This window comes from Alosa alosa, chromosome 20, assembly GCF_017589495.1.
Source record: "Alosa alosa isolate M-15738 ecotype Scorff River chromosome 20, AALO_Geno_1.1, whole genome shotgun sequence".
NCBI lineage: Eukaryota > Metazoa > Chordata > Actinopteri > Clupeiformes > Clupeidae > Alosa > Alosa alosa.
In genome coordinates, this window is record NC_063208.1 from 21,809,678 (window position 1) to 21,823,212 (window position 13,535).

Consider the following 13,535-nt stretch of genomic DNA (forward strand, 5'->3'; position numbering starts at 1 on the left):
CATGGTGGGGGTTAATACAAACCCTCCGGGGGCTTTTGGGACTGCGGTGTGTGACTTCTTTTTTTTCTTTCTTTTATTGTCTCTGGATTATTTATTTTTTAATGCTCGTCATTTGGGCAGGCGAGGGCTCCCAGGCTCAAAAGCAATCTGTCTTGACTCCCTAAGCCCCCCGCCACCTGGCTGAAATTGGGGGAAATGAAGGTGTTTGTGTGAGTGTGTGTGTGTGTGTGTGCGCGTGTGTGAGCGTGCGTACAGTATGTGTGTCTGTCTGTCTATCTGCGTGTTCTGGCGTTTACCCGAAGCTAACGCAGCGTTGTGCTCCATCCACAGATCATCCAGGACCGGGTCCTGCAGCACATGTCCAGGAGCAGCCTGATGTGGAACAGCCATCCCGGGGGCCTGTTCGCCCTGCCCCACTACTCCTCCCACCTGGGGGACTTCCCCTTCTACTACGCCGGGCTCGGTGAGTGCGCCGTGGTGGAGATCCATCGTCTTTCTTTTTTAAATTCATGGTCCATAGCAAAGGTCCAATCAGATAAGAGCAGGAGAAGGGCAGCGGTGTTCCCACAGGAAATACTCTCCACTGTGCTCACCCTGAACCAGTCATGTCCACTTGAACATATGGTGCGACCTAGAGAAGGTCAGCTCTATTCCAGGAGGTAGACTGTGCTCTAGTTACTGAACCAGTCATTGTAGACCCGAACATATGGTGGATATTCCAGAATAATCCTATAGCCTGGTTAACAACATACCAGACAAGCCCAAATTGGTTGTGGGTTAAATTTCTAACAATGTAGACCTTTGCAGGATTGTAAATTGGGATGGTTTGGTGTCTGAGCAGGTCTTCTAGGGCATTGTTTCTAATATTAATTACACCAGAACATACGGAGAGAGAGTTTTTCACCTTTGTTCAAGATGAGGAAAAATATGACATTTCCATTTCTGTCTTTAATTTGATATTTGTTTATGCTGAGTAATTGACACCCACATTTTAAGCCATCTCTTATGTGTGTGTGTTTGTTTAACTCCTGAAATTAAATTACGAAAATGGATTGAAATCGATATCTCCTGAAAATCATATATGTGGGTGTTAGAGCAGGGTGATGACCACAGTGCATGTAGTGGAGGGGCCTCAAGATAATGAGCGCTCTCACCTCTCGACCCCCTGGAATTTTCCACTGTGAGGACGAGTGCTGTCCACCAAAGATCCCCACCGATCCAATTCACAGCATTATGGAGTGCAAACCTAAATACCATCCTGGAATCGCTCTTCATCTTAATATGGATGCGGCTGTCGGCTTGATCAATATAAGGCACTTGATTGAGCACCTCTCATTAGCTTGTAAAAGATGAAGGCGGTTGAGAGAGGGAGGAGGGAGGGAGAGAGAGAGAGGGGGAGGGCTGCTGTAACCAGCATGAAACGTGGCACCCGTTTGTCATGGAGGCGACGTTGTAATGAGCCGGAGGTGGCATTTTGAAGCAGCGTGTCGAGATTAAAATACAAAAAAAACAAAAAAAAACTCGACTGCGGGAACCTTCAAGGACTGAATAAATCTCCTTGGGGCTCCCCTCGATAAGCCAGAGGCTTGATTCACCAAATGTACAAGCTGTTCCAAAATAATATCACCGTATCCAGATCAAGAATTATTTATACTGTGTTCTGTATGATGCAGTATGATTATACTGTATTGTGTAAGATATTTCTGTTTTCTTGTTGTTGCTGTCTAGCGTTCCCAGTATCAAGGGCACAGAGTCAGCTATCAAATAGCAATTAGTCAGTTTCGTTCTTGCATTAAGCTTGGGTTAATCTTTATCAAATCAAATGATGCTTTATTGACATGAATGAATTCATGTGTTGTTTCCCAGGCTGAAAGTTACTATATTTCTCTATATCTGACTGTCTGCCTCTCTCTCTCTCTCTCCTTTCTTTTTTCTCTCTCTCTCTCTCTCTCTCTCTCTTCATTTCTCTATTCCTCAGGTATCAGACCGCAGCCCAAGTTCACCGCAGTCATCCATGCTGTCACCCCCCTGGTCTCCCAGTCTCAACCCATCCTCAAGCTGCTGGTGGCTGTGGCCAAGTCCCAGTACTGTTCCCAGGTAAAGAAAGCCTCTCGTTCATCTTGTGTCTCCACCCCTCCATCAACCCTTTCTTTCTCCTTCTCTTTTCTTGCAAAGCAGTGATGTCTCACTATTCTCACCTCAGCCGCACTACATCCTCCTCATCTTCGTGTTCTTTCAACTTGGTGTGTTTCCGTATCGATCTGTCATTCTTTCTTTTGGCTTGTTTCTGTTCTACAAGACCTCTGTACCTTGACCTGTTCTACATTGCTGAATCCACATAACTACCACTGCGTGTTTCCATGGTATCCAGTCTCCCACAGGGATGACTGGCCTGAGCTTGCAGCAATAGCTTAGCTTAGCTGTATGGTTCATTGTAGTTCTGTGTGTGTGTGTGTGTGTGTGTTTGTGTGTGTGGCAGAATGGGTTTCAAGGATAAGATCATGGGAGCATAATTCACATAAACTGAGCCCACTGGAAAGGGATGCATTTACACCACCGGCGAGGCAGTGTTGCTCTTCATCTCTCCCCCTTTCTTTCTCTCTCTCCATCTCTCTCTCTCTCTCTCTCTCTCTCTCTCTCTCTCTCTCTCTCTCTCTCTCTCTCTCCTACCCTCCATCTTTCTCAAATGGAATGTGTGCTGCTTCTGGCACACAAATGAAGGGACAGGAAGCAGCAGAGAAAAGAAGCCCAGAAGAATTAAACAACAAGCTTTATACCATCACCATTCCACACACACACACACACACACACACACACACACACACTTCTGCTGTGTTTCATTAAGAGGGGCCTGGGCATGATGGAGTACAGGAAGTGGAGGAAGACGGGACATAAATAAAAGACAGAAAGAAAGGGATGAGGGAGAGAAAAGGAGGGGAAAGGAAAGGGGGAGAGCCGGTTCTGGCAAGCACATTCCCTCTATGACTTGAGACCTCCTGCTGTGAGACTGTGTTCCTCGGTTCTGAGAGAGAGAGGGTGTGTGTGTTTGTGTGTGGACATGTGTACCGTTCGACTTCAAAAAATGTTTGAGAGCGTGTACGGAGACACACATTCACCCCAATCACTCACATATGCATACACTAACACACACACATTATCTAACGAATACATGCATAAATACGGACATATACACACATACATATACATACACACACACACACACACACACACACACACACACACACTCACTCACTTTAATAAAATGACTGAACCTGATGAAAACGCCATCTGTGTGTCAGCTCTCATCAGTGAACGGAAGCAAGGCTAATCATATTTCAGATGAGGGTTGGAGGGCTCATGATGAGATGGTTGGAGGGCCTGATGCTGCCAGTGGCCAGACACATCCCCCCACATCATCCAGCCAGGCCACGGAGCCTCCCTGAGTGGGCCTGGTCCTGGGCCATGGGAGCCTGGAGGGTTCTGTCACTTGTTCTCTCAAACGGTTCTCTCAGACGGTTCTCTCTTTGTCTTTCACTCCTCGAGTGTATCGTTCTTTTTTTCTTCTTTTTAGTGTGCCCTTTATTTGTTTTTGTTTTGTTTTTTGTTTAACTTTAACTCACTCTCTCAGACACACGTATGTACGCCAACGTTTGTTTTGCCACTCTGTAGTGCTCCTGACTGTATTTGCCTCAGCTCTGTCCCTTCTGCCGTTTCCCTTCATTCTCTCCTGAGCTCGTCCTCCTACCGTTCTCTGCTCTCAGATTGCCATCACTCTCTGTGTCCCCCTGTATAGCTCCACATAAACGCCCAGTTTCCCTGTTCCCCACCAGGCCACTGGCTTGGCTGCCCATGTGGCATCACATACATGTCCCTCCCCTCCCCCTTTCTCCTTCTCTCTCTCTCTCTCTCTCTCTCCTCTCTCTCTCTCTCTCTCTCTGCTCCCGCATCAAACATTCATGAGGGCCTAATGTAGGAGCAGTCAGTGGCTCAGGTTAACCAGTGGAGTAATTACATGCCTCATGTAAAGAGCGTAGCCTTTGAAAGAGCGAAGCCAATCTGGGCTTTTCTTTCCACTTTCCACTCCACGTCAAGAGCCGACTGCTGCTTTTTTTTTTTTTTTGGGGGGGGGTGGTTGGGCTTCAGGGTCTGGTTACAAGGAAGCAGTTTCAATGGTGTGTGTGTGTGTGTGTGTGAGAGAGTATTGTTTTGTTTTTTTGTGCGTCTCTGAAGATGCCAGTGTGACAGTGGAATTGTGCCACCATCTGTGGTAGGTGAGATGGTGTGGAGAATGGCGGAAGTGTTGTGTTGTGTGAATGACTCATGTTCCCCCCCCTCTCTCTCTCTCTCTCTTTCTCTCTCTTCCTCTCCTCCTTCAGATCATCGTTCTGTGGAACTGTGACAAGCCTCTCCCTGCCAAGCACCGCTGGCCTGCCACCTCTATTCCTGTTGTCGTCATCGAGGGAGAGAACAAGGTATTACCACACACACACACACACACACACACACACACACACACACACACACACACACACACACACACACACACACCCTGTTATACTCACACTCACTCTGACACCCCCCCCCTCCAAAACACACACACACACACTCTCCGACCCTCTCTTAGACACAGCTCTCCTAATGTAAGCCGCTGCACCACTCTTGAGCAGGTATGCACTTAAGCGGTCTAGCCCTATCTGCCTTGCCCTGCATTGCCTAGTCAGCATAAAGCTAGCAGAGACTGCTGCAGATATAGGCCACCCTGTACCCCCTCTCTCCATGACACAGGGGAAGAGAAGGGAAAAAAGAAGGGATAGAGTGAGTTGGGGGGGGGAAGAAAAAAGGAATGAATGGAATGAGGGAAGAAGAGAGATCCTCATGAACTTGCTTTGCAGTCTTGTCATTTTCGCCTGCATGGAGTGTGCAATTGCACGAGCAAGACAGAGTGAAGCAGAGAAGGAAGGCGAGAGAGTAAGAGAGAAATGGACAGAGAGAGAGGGAGGGAGAAAAACAGAGAGGGAATGACAGAGTAAAAGAAGGGGAGCAGAGGAGAGAAGTGTGGAGAAGGAGAGAGACAGACACAGAGAGAGAGGAGAAGGAGGAGGACGTCTGGGATCGTGTTTCTGTCTCAGGGGGCCCCTGGAGTGGCGCTGGGTGTTTGGTGGCGGCTGCGGTTTGTTGTGTTTGCGGCGGGCCGTGTGTACAGAGCAGCGCAGCGCAGCACTACGTCTGCCTCCGTCGGGCCAGCGGCGGGGCCCCTGTGGGGGGCACCACGGGGCAGTGCCGGAGGCTCGGTGGCCTCACTTTTCTCTTTTTTTATGCTTTGGCTGACCTTTTTTACCTCCCTTATTTATCGCCCTCGTTTCCTTCAGCACACTCTCCACGCAGAGATGTGCTCGTCATGTTCATGAGGTTGCCGCTGTTAAAGGTCAAATGGCTTCATATCTGCATAACTGCAGTGACTGCAGTTGTACTTTCTCTCTCTCTATCTCTCTCTCTCGCTCCCATCCTCCTTTCTTTTTCTTCTCTCCTCCACTCTCTGACCTTGACCCTTACCCGGTGCATCTTCACACCTCTGCTGACATTTCAGCTAATTTGGGCTTGGAGAGTTTTCAAAAAGAACCACTCGCTCACTCCCTGGTGTGCGGTGTGTGTGTGTGCCGTGTTAAAAAAAAAAAAAAAGTGGAGAAATGCACTGCAGGCAGATTCCACCTTGAAGAGTACACCCGCTCACACATACCCATACACAGACACACACATGCGCACACACACACAAATACACACACAGCTTCCTCATGAGTGACCCTATAGTATTACCCAACAGCTGGACATGCGAGCCAGTCTCTGTATCAGTGGTCCAGCCTGTGGAATCTCAACCCCCCATGTAAACAAGCAGATGACGTCAACCCTACTTTTTCTGGAAAGTTCTTTTACCACGCGACGGGGTGCGGTTCAGGTCATTTGAGACCATGTAAGCGGCATATCACGGTTCTGTCATATGACCGTGACGCGCCGCCACAGAAAGAGAAAGTGTAGTGAGGCGTAGAGGTGACCTTGACAGCTTTTGGCTACAAGCTGCCCTCTCTTCATGACAACAGAGGAGGATAATACATGCATGTGTTTGGCTCAAGCTGCTAATTGGTATTGCATTCATTATTCAGCATCCATTTGCAGCTAATGGACTACACGTGTGTATGTGTGTGAGTGTTTTGTATCTGTATACATGCTTGTGTGTCTTTGTCTGTCTGTGTGTGTGTGTTTTGTATTTGTACATGCGCTTGTGTGTTTGTTGACTCTGGCTGGCCCTCTGTGCGGTAGGGTTTTTGACTCGTCGATAAATCTGTATACAGGAGGATTTTCTGCTTGTTAGATCAGTTGAAACCGAGGTGTGTGTGTGTGTGTGTGTGTGTGTGTGTGTGTGTGTGTGTGTGTGTGTGTGTGTGTGTGTGCGTGCGCGCGTGTGTGTGTGTGTCAGTCAGAGGCCCCCCCTACAGCACAAACACGGGGCCACCTGTGTGTGCTCATGATGTTGAAATCTCCATATCATGGCTTATGGCTCACGCTTTATTTAACCGGCGTGGGTTAGGAAAACAGCAAAGGCAAACCTCGCAAAAGGGTGTGCTTATGCACATGTGCTATGAGGAGTCCATGTGCTAGTATTGTGGGCTGCTGAATTTCTTGCCATATGTATGTCAGAGGGAGAGAGGGAGAAGAAACTTAGAGAAAGGGAGAGAGAGAGTGAGTTGGAGAGAGGTAAAGAGATATAGATGTACAGAGACGTGGCAAAAACGTGTGGGAGAGCTGCTGCACGCTACCCGTGAGACACACACACACACACACACTCTTTCTCACACACAGCACACACAAAGTTGTTTTTGTGTTGCTACTTCAAAGCGCATCTGAAAAGAAGAGAAAAAAAGCCTACGCAACTCCGCAGCGCACCAAGCTGTGCCTCCCAGTCTGCTGTCACTTGACATCTCTTCTCCTCTCTCTGCTGCTGTCGTCCTCGCTCACTCTCTCTATCCCTCTCTTTTCACCCCCCATCCATTTACTCACTGTACACCCCAGACTACTGTGTAAATATTTAAACACAAGCCATATTTTGAGTCCAGCAAGGTTAGACTTAAAGGAGACATTCCTGTCTCTGAAAAGTTCAAAAACATGATCTGGCAGCAATGAATTGTAATTTCTGTGGCAGATAATGCCTTGCTTGATGTGATTGGCTGCTTGCTGTGATTGACGTGTGACCTGGCCAATGTGTGAATCTGATCTCTGTACTGTTGTTTACAGGTGATGAGCAGCAGGTTCCAGCCGTATGAGACCATCCAAACAGACGCCGTGTTGAGCCTGGACGAGGACACCGTGCTGTCCACCACAGAGGTGTGTGTGTGTGTGTTTGTGTGTGTGTGTGTGTGTGTGTCTCTGGTTTCTTTCCATGGCGGCTGTCTGTTCCCCACTGACCGCTCTGGCTCCCTCTGTTTGCTCATGTCTCTATCACTTTATCCTTCCATCGCTTCGGATTTTATTCTGTCGTTCGCATTTTATTCCCTCAGCCCTTTTCACTTGGCTTAACTTGTTGCCTCTCTTAATCAGTCTCTCTTTCTCCCACTTTCACTCATTCTTTCACTGTGTCTCTTGCTCTCCCTCTCACTGCCTCTCACTCTCTCACTCTCCCTGCCTGTGGTTTGACCTAAGTGCCGGTTAAGTCTGATGAGGGATGGTGATGTCACCGCTTGGCTAGTTTCCTGAGTGTGGCTTTGGATGGAGCTGCGTCAGCACACACACACACACACACACACAGGCCTCTAAGCCCTCAGCACTAACTCCTCATCCTGCCCCAGATCTCTTTCTCTCTCTTTTTCCTCTCTCGCCCACTCCCACTCTCTCCCTCCCTCCATCCATTCTTGATCTGTTTATCTCTGCAGCTCCCTCACTCATGTTTTAATACCACAATCTTCCAATCCCCCCCCCCCCCATTTCCAATTTGGCTGGAGTCCTCTTTTTGAGTCAGGATGTACCTTCTTTCTCTCCCTCCCTAATTCCATTCCTCCCCCTCTCCCTCACACATTGCCTTTCTCTTCCTCTCACTCTCCCGCCTCCCTCTTTCAGTATCCTGGGATCCTTCAACCCATATTAACCACCATCTAGTTTTTAAGTCCACATGAAGTCTGCCTGTTGTCCTACTTTTTTTTTTGTCACGCAGCATAAAGTGCCACGGGAAGTAGCTTAGCAAGCAGTCACAAGGGTATACCACCACTACTGCTAAAACTAACCATGGAAAACATGCAAGCACATACTGTTACCCACATACTGGGTTTCATAGTGTTTCATAGTTATTTTTTTAGCTTCATCTCAGGCAGCTTGACAATGAGACATTTTCCCCTTATCAAACTTGTCTGTTCCGACACTCTCACAGTCGGTCAACCTCTGACTCTCAGTCCCAGCGAGGAATCACCTTAAGTGGCTTTGACCGATCCAGCTCTCACAGATAAGAGCCAGCCGGTTTCTTCCTTCATGTCGCCAGTTCACTCAACACATACACACACACACACAGACTCCCAAATCCACATCCTTCCTCACCCTCTCCCCTTAGATGTTTCCTTTAATCAGGATTGGTGGTGTTTCTAAATATCATTTGGAAAAGAAGGAAATTACCCTTCCTGTTATTCCTTGAAAAAAATCTTGTTTTCTCCATCATGCTGGCTTGCTCTCTCTCTCCCTCCCTTTCTCCTCTATTCCACTCACTCTCTCAGTGTTTGGCAGAGGTGCACGCCCAGATGTTTAGTCTGCCTGGCTCTTTGCGCTGTGCGTCAGCAGAGCTGGTTGAGACTCAGTTGATTATTTTATCTCCAACCTGGTCTCTGGTATAAGCCTGCCAGACTGTTATTTCTTCCTTTATTCCTCTTTTGAAGCATCTGATGTTTTTTTCTGTAATTATTCGGTAATCAAGGAGCTTTGATGAGCAAGAGAAAGAGGGGTGTGTGTGTGTGGGGGGATCTTCCCCAGCTGTGGCTTTGAAATCTGGGTGCCTGAACCATCAGTTGCTTTTTTTTGCCAATTATGTTGTCCCCCCTGTGTTTGTTTGTTCATGTGAGGGGGGTATTAACATCTCCCTTCCCTCTCCTCCCCCTCAGGTGGATTTTGCCTTCACCGTGTGGCAGAGCTTCCCAGAGAGGATCGTGGGCTACCCCGCCCGTAGCCACTTCTGGGACAGCAACAAGGAGCGCTGGGGCTACACCTCCAAGTGGACAAATGACTACTCCATGGTCCTGACAGGAGCGGCCATCTACCATAGGTACCACACCAACACAGCGCCGGCATTTAATTAACATAATAATATATAGTAAAAGGGCTTTTTAAAGGTCATCAAGGCTTATTTATGATCATATTTTGTCATCTGAAATCAGATTTCATTGCAGTCAGATTTTGTTTATGAATCTGTCTCTAACTTGCTCTCTCCTGACGTTGAACCCGAGATTATAGTTATGAGGTACCCACTTACAAAGCTAAACAATTAAAGTTGCTAATACTTCTAATCATGTTTGAGATTGTACGAGTAATGTTTCTATGCAGTTTTACTCAGTCTGTTTTGCCTTCTGTCTCCCTCACAGATATTACCACTACCTGTACACTCACTTTCTGCCAAGCAGCCTGAAAAGCATGGTGGACCAGCTGGCAAACTGTGAAGACATCCTCATGAACTTTCTGGTGTCAGCGGTCACCAGGCTGCCTCCGATCAAGGTCACCCAAAAGAAGCAGTACAAGGAGACCATGATGGGGCAGGTGTGTGGGGCTTTGTCTAATCATGGGCTGGGTGGAGGATTGAACAATAGAGTTATCTGACTCCTTGATTGTGCTTTGGCCTGTTTTATCCCAACTGACCCACGGAAAGGGAAGATCAGTAAATTGTGTGAGCTAGGAGGTGCATAAACATGACCTGTTCCCATAACTCATTTCACAAACACCCAAGGCCATTTTCCTTCTTTTTTTTTTTTTTTTTTTTTTTTTTTGTACTCATTTTTTACTGTATTTGGTGGGTAACAACATATATGAAAGGTATTGTTACAATACAGATACACAAACCCAAACACCCCACCACATGGGATACAACACAACTATCATAGTAGCACAGTCAGTATAGAACAGTCCATTTAGTTTCTCTCCAGTAAAATGTCTTGAACTCTGGCAATTCCATTTCTCCAAGTTTGTATTGTCCGAGGAGTAGAATCTAGAGTAAAGAATCTCTAAGAATGTATTCAGCCAATGCTTATGGGCTAGGTTGTGGGGTGGAACCCAAACTTGAACAATGATCTTTTTGGCTGCTGTTAGACCAGCTAACCAAATTTTTCTAGACCTTTCATTCATGCATTCAAGTTTAGAGTCATCATTGAGAAGGTGTAAAACAGGATCCATAGGAAGCTGAATATCAATGAGATCAGACAATGACTGTAACACCTTATTCCAAAAATCATAAATCTTAGGGCAGTCCCACATTATATGCATAAAAGTCCCCAAAGCATTTTGCGAGCACAAAGTACAAAGTGGATGTGGAGCTTGACCGATTAAGTGTCTGACTCTAGGAGTAAGATAAGCTCTATGAGATATCTTCATATGAATAAACTGATGATTAGGATTATGAGAGGAGCTACATATGTTATCCCAGCTTGCTTCCCAGTCTATTTCTCTACCTCTGAGTGCCATTGAATGATCCCATGCCAATGTACTAGGCTTAGGTGATAAATATGAGAGAAGTCTGGCATACAGAAAAGAGACAAGGGGGCCACGTGTATCCAACTGACTAGAGGATGCTCTTTCATCTCTGAGCCCCATACAACCTTGTGTGCGTTAAGAGCTGACCTAAGTCTGAAGTAAAAGAATAAGGAATGTCTAGGGATATCATAAAGTGAAACCAACTCATTAAAGCTTAGTAAAGAGTGACTACCATTTAAGTCTCCAATGACCCATATACCCTTCTCTGCCCATAAACCTTGAGTGAATGGCTTATTTCAGACAATAGATTATTATTACGCCAAACAGGAGATGATTCATGCCATTTCGATGTAAATCCCACAAGTTTCTCAACTTTTCTAAATGTTTGAAGCATGTATGTCAATACTGGGCCATACCTCAATGTACAATGTTTAATGGAGAGACCAGAAAACAGAAAATCCTTAAGCCTAATGGGAGCAATTATGTCTTGCTCTATTGTCTGCCATGGTGATCTAGAATTTGGATCCAGCCAGTGCTTCAGTGGGCGCATGGTAAATGCCCAGTGATAGTATTTAAAGTTAGGAAGTGCCCAGCCTCCTTCTAGTTTGTTATGTTGTAGTGTGATCCGTTTTATACGTGGTCCTCTCCCATTCCAAATATATTTAGTGAGTAGTAAGTCAACTTTGGACCAGTAATCCTTCGGCGGAGATAGTGGCAGCATAGAGGAGATGAAATTAATGCTTGGTAAAATATTCATTTTCACTACTGCTATGCGAGACGGGACAGATGCAGGGAGAGCAGACCATCTTTTTGTATCCTCCTCAACCTTTCTCAAAACATTGGTGTAGTTCAGTTTAGTTATGGCTGTGACCGATGTTTGAATTAGCACCCCTAGATATTTGACCTCTTTGGTAATTACAATATTAGTAGGTAAAACTAGCTGACTTCTACTATCTCTGTTAACTAACATCAGGGCAGATTTAGAGAGATTAATTTTAAAACCGGATAGTGCACCAAACCTATTTAACACATTAATAGTGTTGGGAAGAGAGTTCTGTACATCTGACATATAGATTAATGTTATCGTCTGCATACATTGACACTGTGTGAATAGAAGAGCCAATTTGAATAGGAGAAATAGATATACAGTTACGAATATACTGCGCAAGAGGTTCTATAGAGAGATTAAAGAGTAAAGGGGACAAGGGGCAGCCCTGTCTTGTACCACGGTTTATAGTAAACAAATTTGAAATTACACCTCCTATACAGACTCTAGCAGAAGGGTTCGCATACAACACCTGAATCATTTTTAATCAATCAAACTTAGGACCAAACTTAAATTCTTTAAGGACAGGCCATAGGTATTGCCATTCAAGCCTATCAAAGGCCTTCTCTCCATCAAGAAAGAGAAGGCCACAAGAAGAGGGAATCTTCTGTGCTTCACCTAAAATGTGAATTAGTCGCCTAATATTGTCTGCGGCCAAACTGCCCTTCAAGAATCCCGTTTGGTCTGGATGTATTAGATCTGGCAATACTGACTAGTCTGCAGGCTAATACACGGGAATAAATTTTAAGGTCAGCATTAATAAGTGATATTGGCCGGTAGCTTGCACATTCAGAAGGGTCTTTGTCTGGTTTGGGGATGACTGAAATAAGTGCAGTGTTAAGGTCTTTGTGGAAATGCCCTTGTTCAATAGCAAAATTTATAGAATTCAGCCATAAAGGACCTAAAATCTCCCATAAAGCTGAATAAAGCTCGCAATCCATCAAGGCTCCATTTTCCTTCTTAAAAACATCATTACGTCTTCTGCTAATTTATCATTGTAAGCCAGTGTTTTTAGGAGGTAGTTTAAGGTTAAAATCATATAACTTTTATCCACCAAGAGCTTTTCTACCCTTAGGTTACCATAACAAAATAATTGTATGGTGAAGATGATTAAAAATTAATGAGGAAGGTTGGCTTGTGAGTTATGCATGCTTGAGTTACTGAGTAAATCAATGGAAGTTGTGCCATCTGTTTGACCAAAATCTGTGAGATTACGTTAAGAACACTTGAATGCACCTACACCTAATGGCCAACAAAAACTAGTTTCACAGACATCTGACTGTAGCTGTGGGTCTGAGGCCAAAATACCTCAGTGCTGAAATTCAGTGCAAGTTGTCCTGTACGGTGACCATGTGCTTTGTCTCTTGTCCTTCCTCCTCGCAGTCCTCCAGGGCATCTCGCTGGGCCGACCCGGACCACTTTGCCCAGCGGCAGACCTGCATGAACAAGTTCGCCAGCTGGTTTGGCGGCATGCCTCTGGTGCACTCCCAAATGAGACTGGACCCGGTCCTGTTCAAGGACCAGGTCTCCATCCTCCGCAAGAAATACAGGGAGATCGAGAGGCTCTGACAAGACTGGCGCCCCCTGTCGGCCGACCGACCGACCACAGGGGGCCCCGAGAGACTACTTTGAGAGGAGGACCACACAGGACCCGCTAAAATGCCCCCTCCACCCCCCTTAAAAGAAGCAGGGGGGAAGGGGACAAAGGGAGGTCCCAGACTCTTTGTCTTCCACTCAGCACATTGCCAATGATGACAGAAAAAGGTGCCAGGCCAGGAGCGGTGTCTGGGGAACTTCGCACACTCATGCACACTCGACAAGCCCTCACGGGGAAACACGCCTCACACACTCTCCTACCCGCAGGAGACTTCTTCAAAATGTATATCCCGAATGCATAAACCAGCTGACAAGACTCGAGGCTTTCTCGCCGCAAATGTTCATTGTAAGGAGGACGCGCAACGGACAAATCCCTCTGGTCCCCAGAAATCTGAGGTGGGGCCGC

The 13,535-nt window shown here is 46.3% G+C and overlaps 1 protein-coding gene across 1 annotated transcript in view; it reads left to right on the plus strand.

The window, feature by feature from the left end:
* Positions 1-13,519, plus strand: part of ext1b (exostosin glycosyltransferase 1b) — a 72,152-nt gene extending 58,633 nt beyond the window's left edge. Inside the window, exons 5-11 of the mRNA XM_048229519.1 lie at positions 331-463; positions 1,979-2,097; positions 4,377-4,472; positions 7,288-7,377; positions 9,132-9,292; positions 9,609-9,780; positions 12,917-13,519. Coding sequence (XP_048085476.1) covers positions 331-463; positions 1,979-2,097; positions 4,377-4,472; positions 7,288-7,377; positions 9,132-9,292; positions 9,609-9,780; positions 12,917-13,102 — 957 coding nt within the window. The 3' untranslated portion in view covers positions 13,103-13,519. The remainder of the gene's footprint in view (positions 1-330; positions 464-1,978; positions 2,098-4,376; positions 4,473-7,287; positions 7,378-9,131; positions 9,293-9,608; positions 9,781-12,916) is intronic.
* The last annotated feature ends 16 nt before the right edge of the window (positions 13,520-13,535 follow it).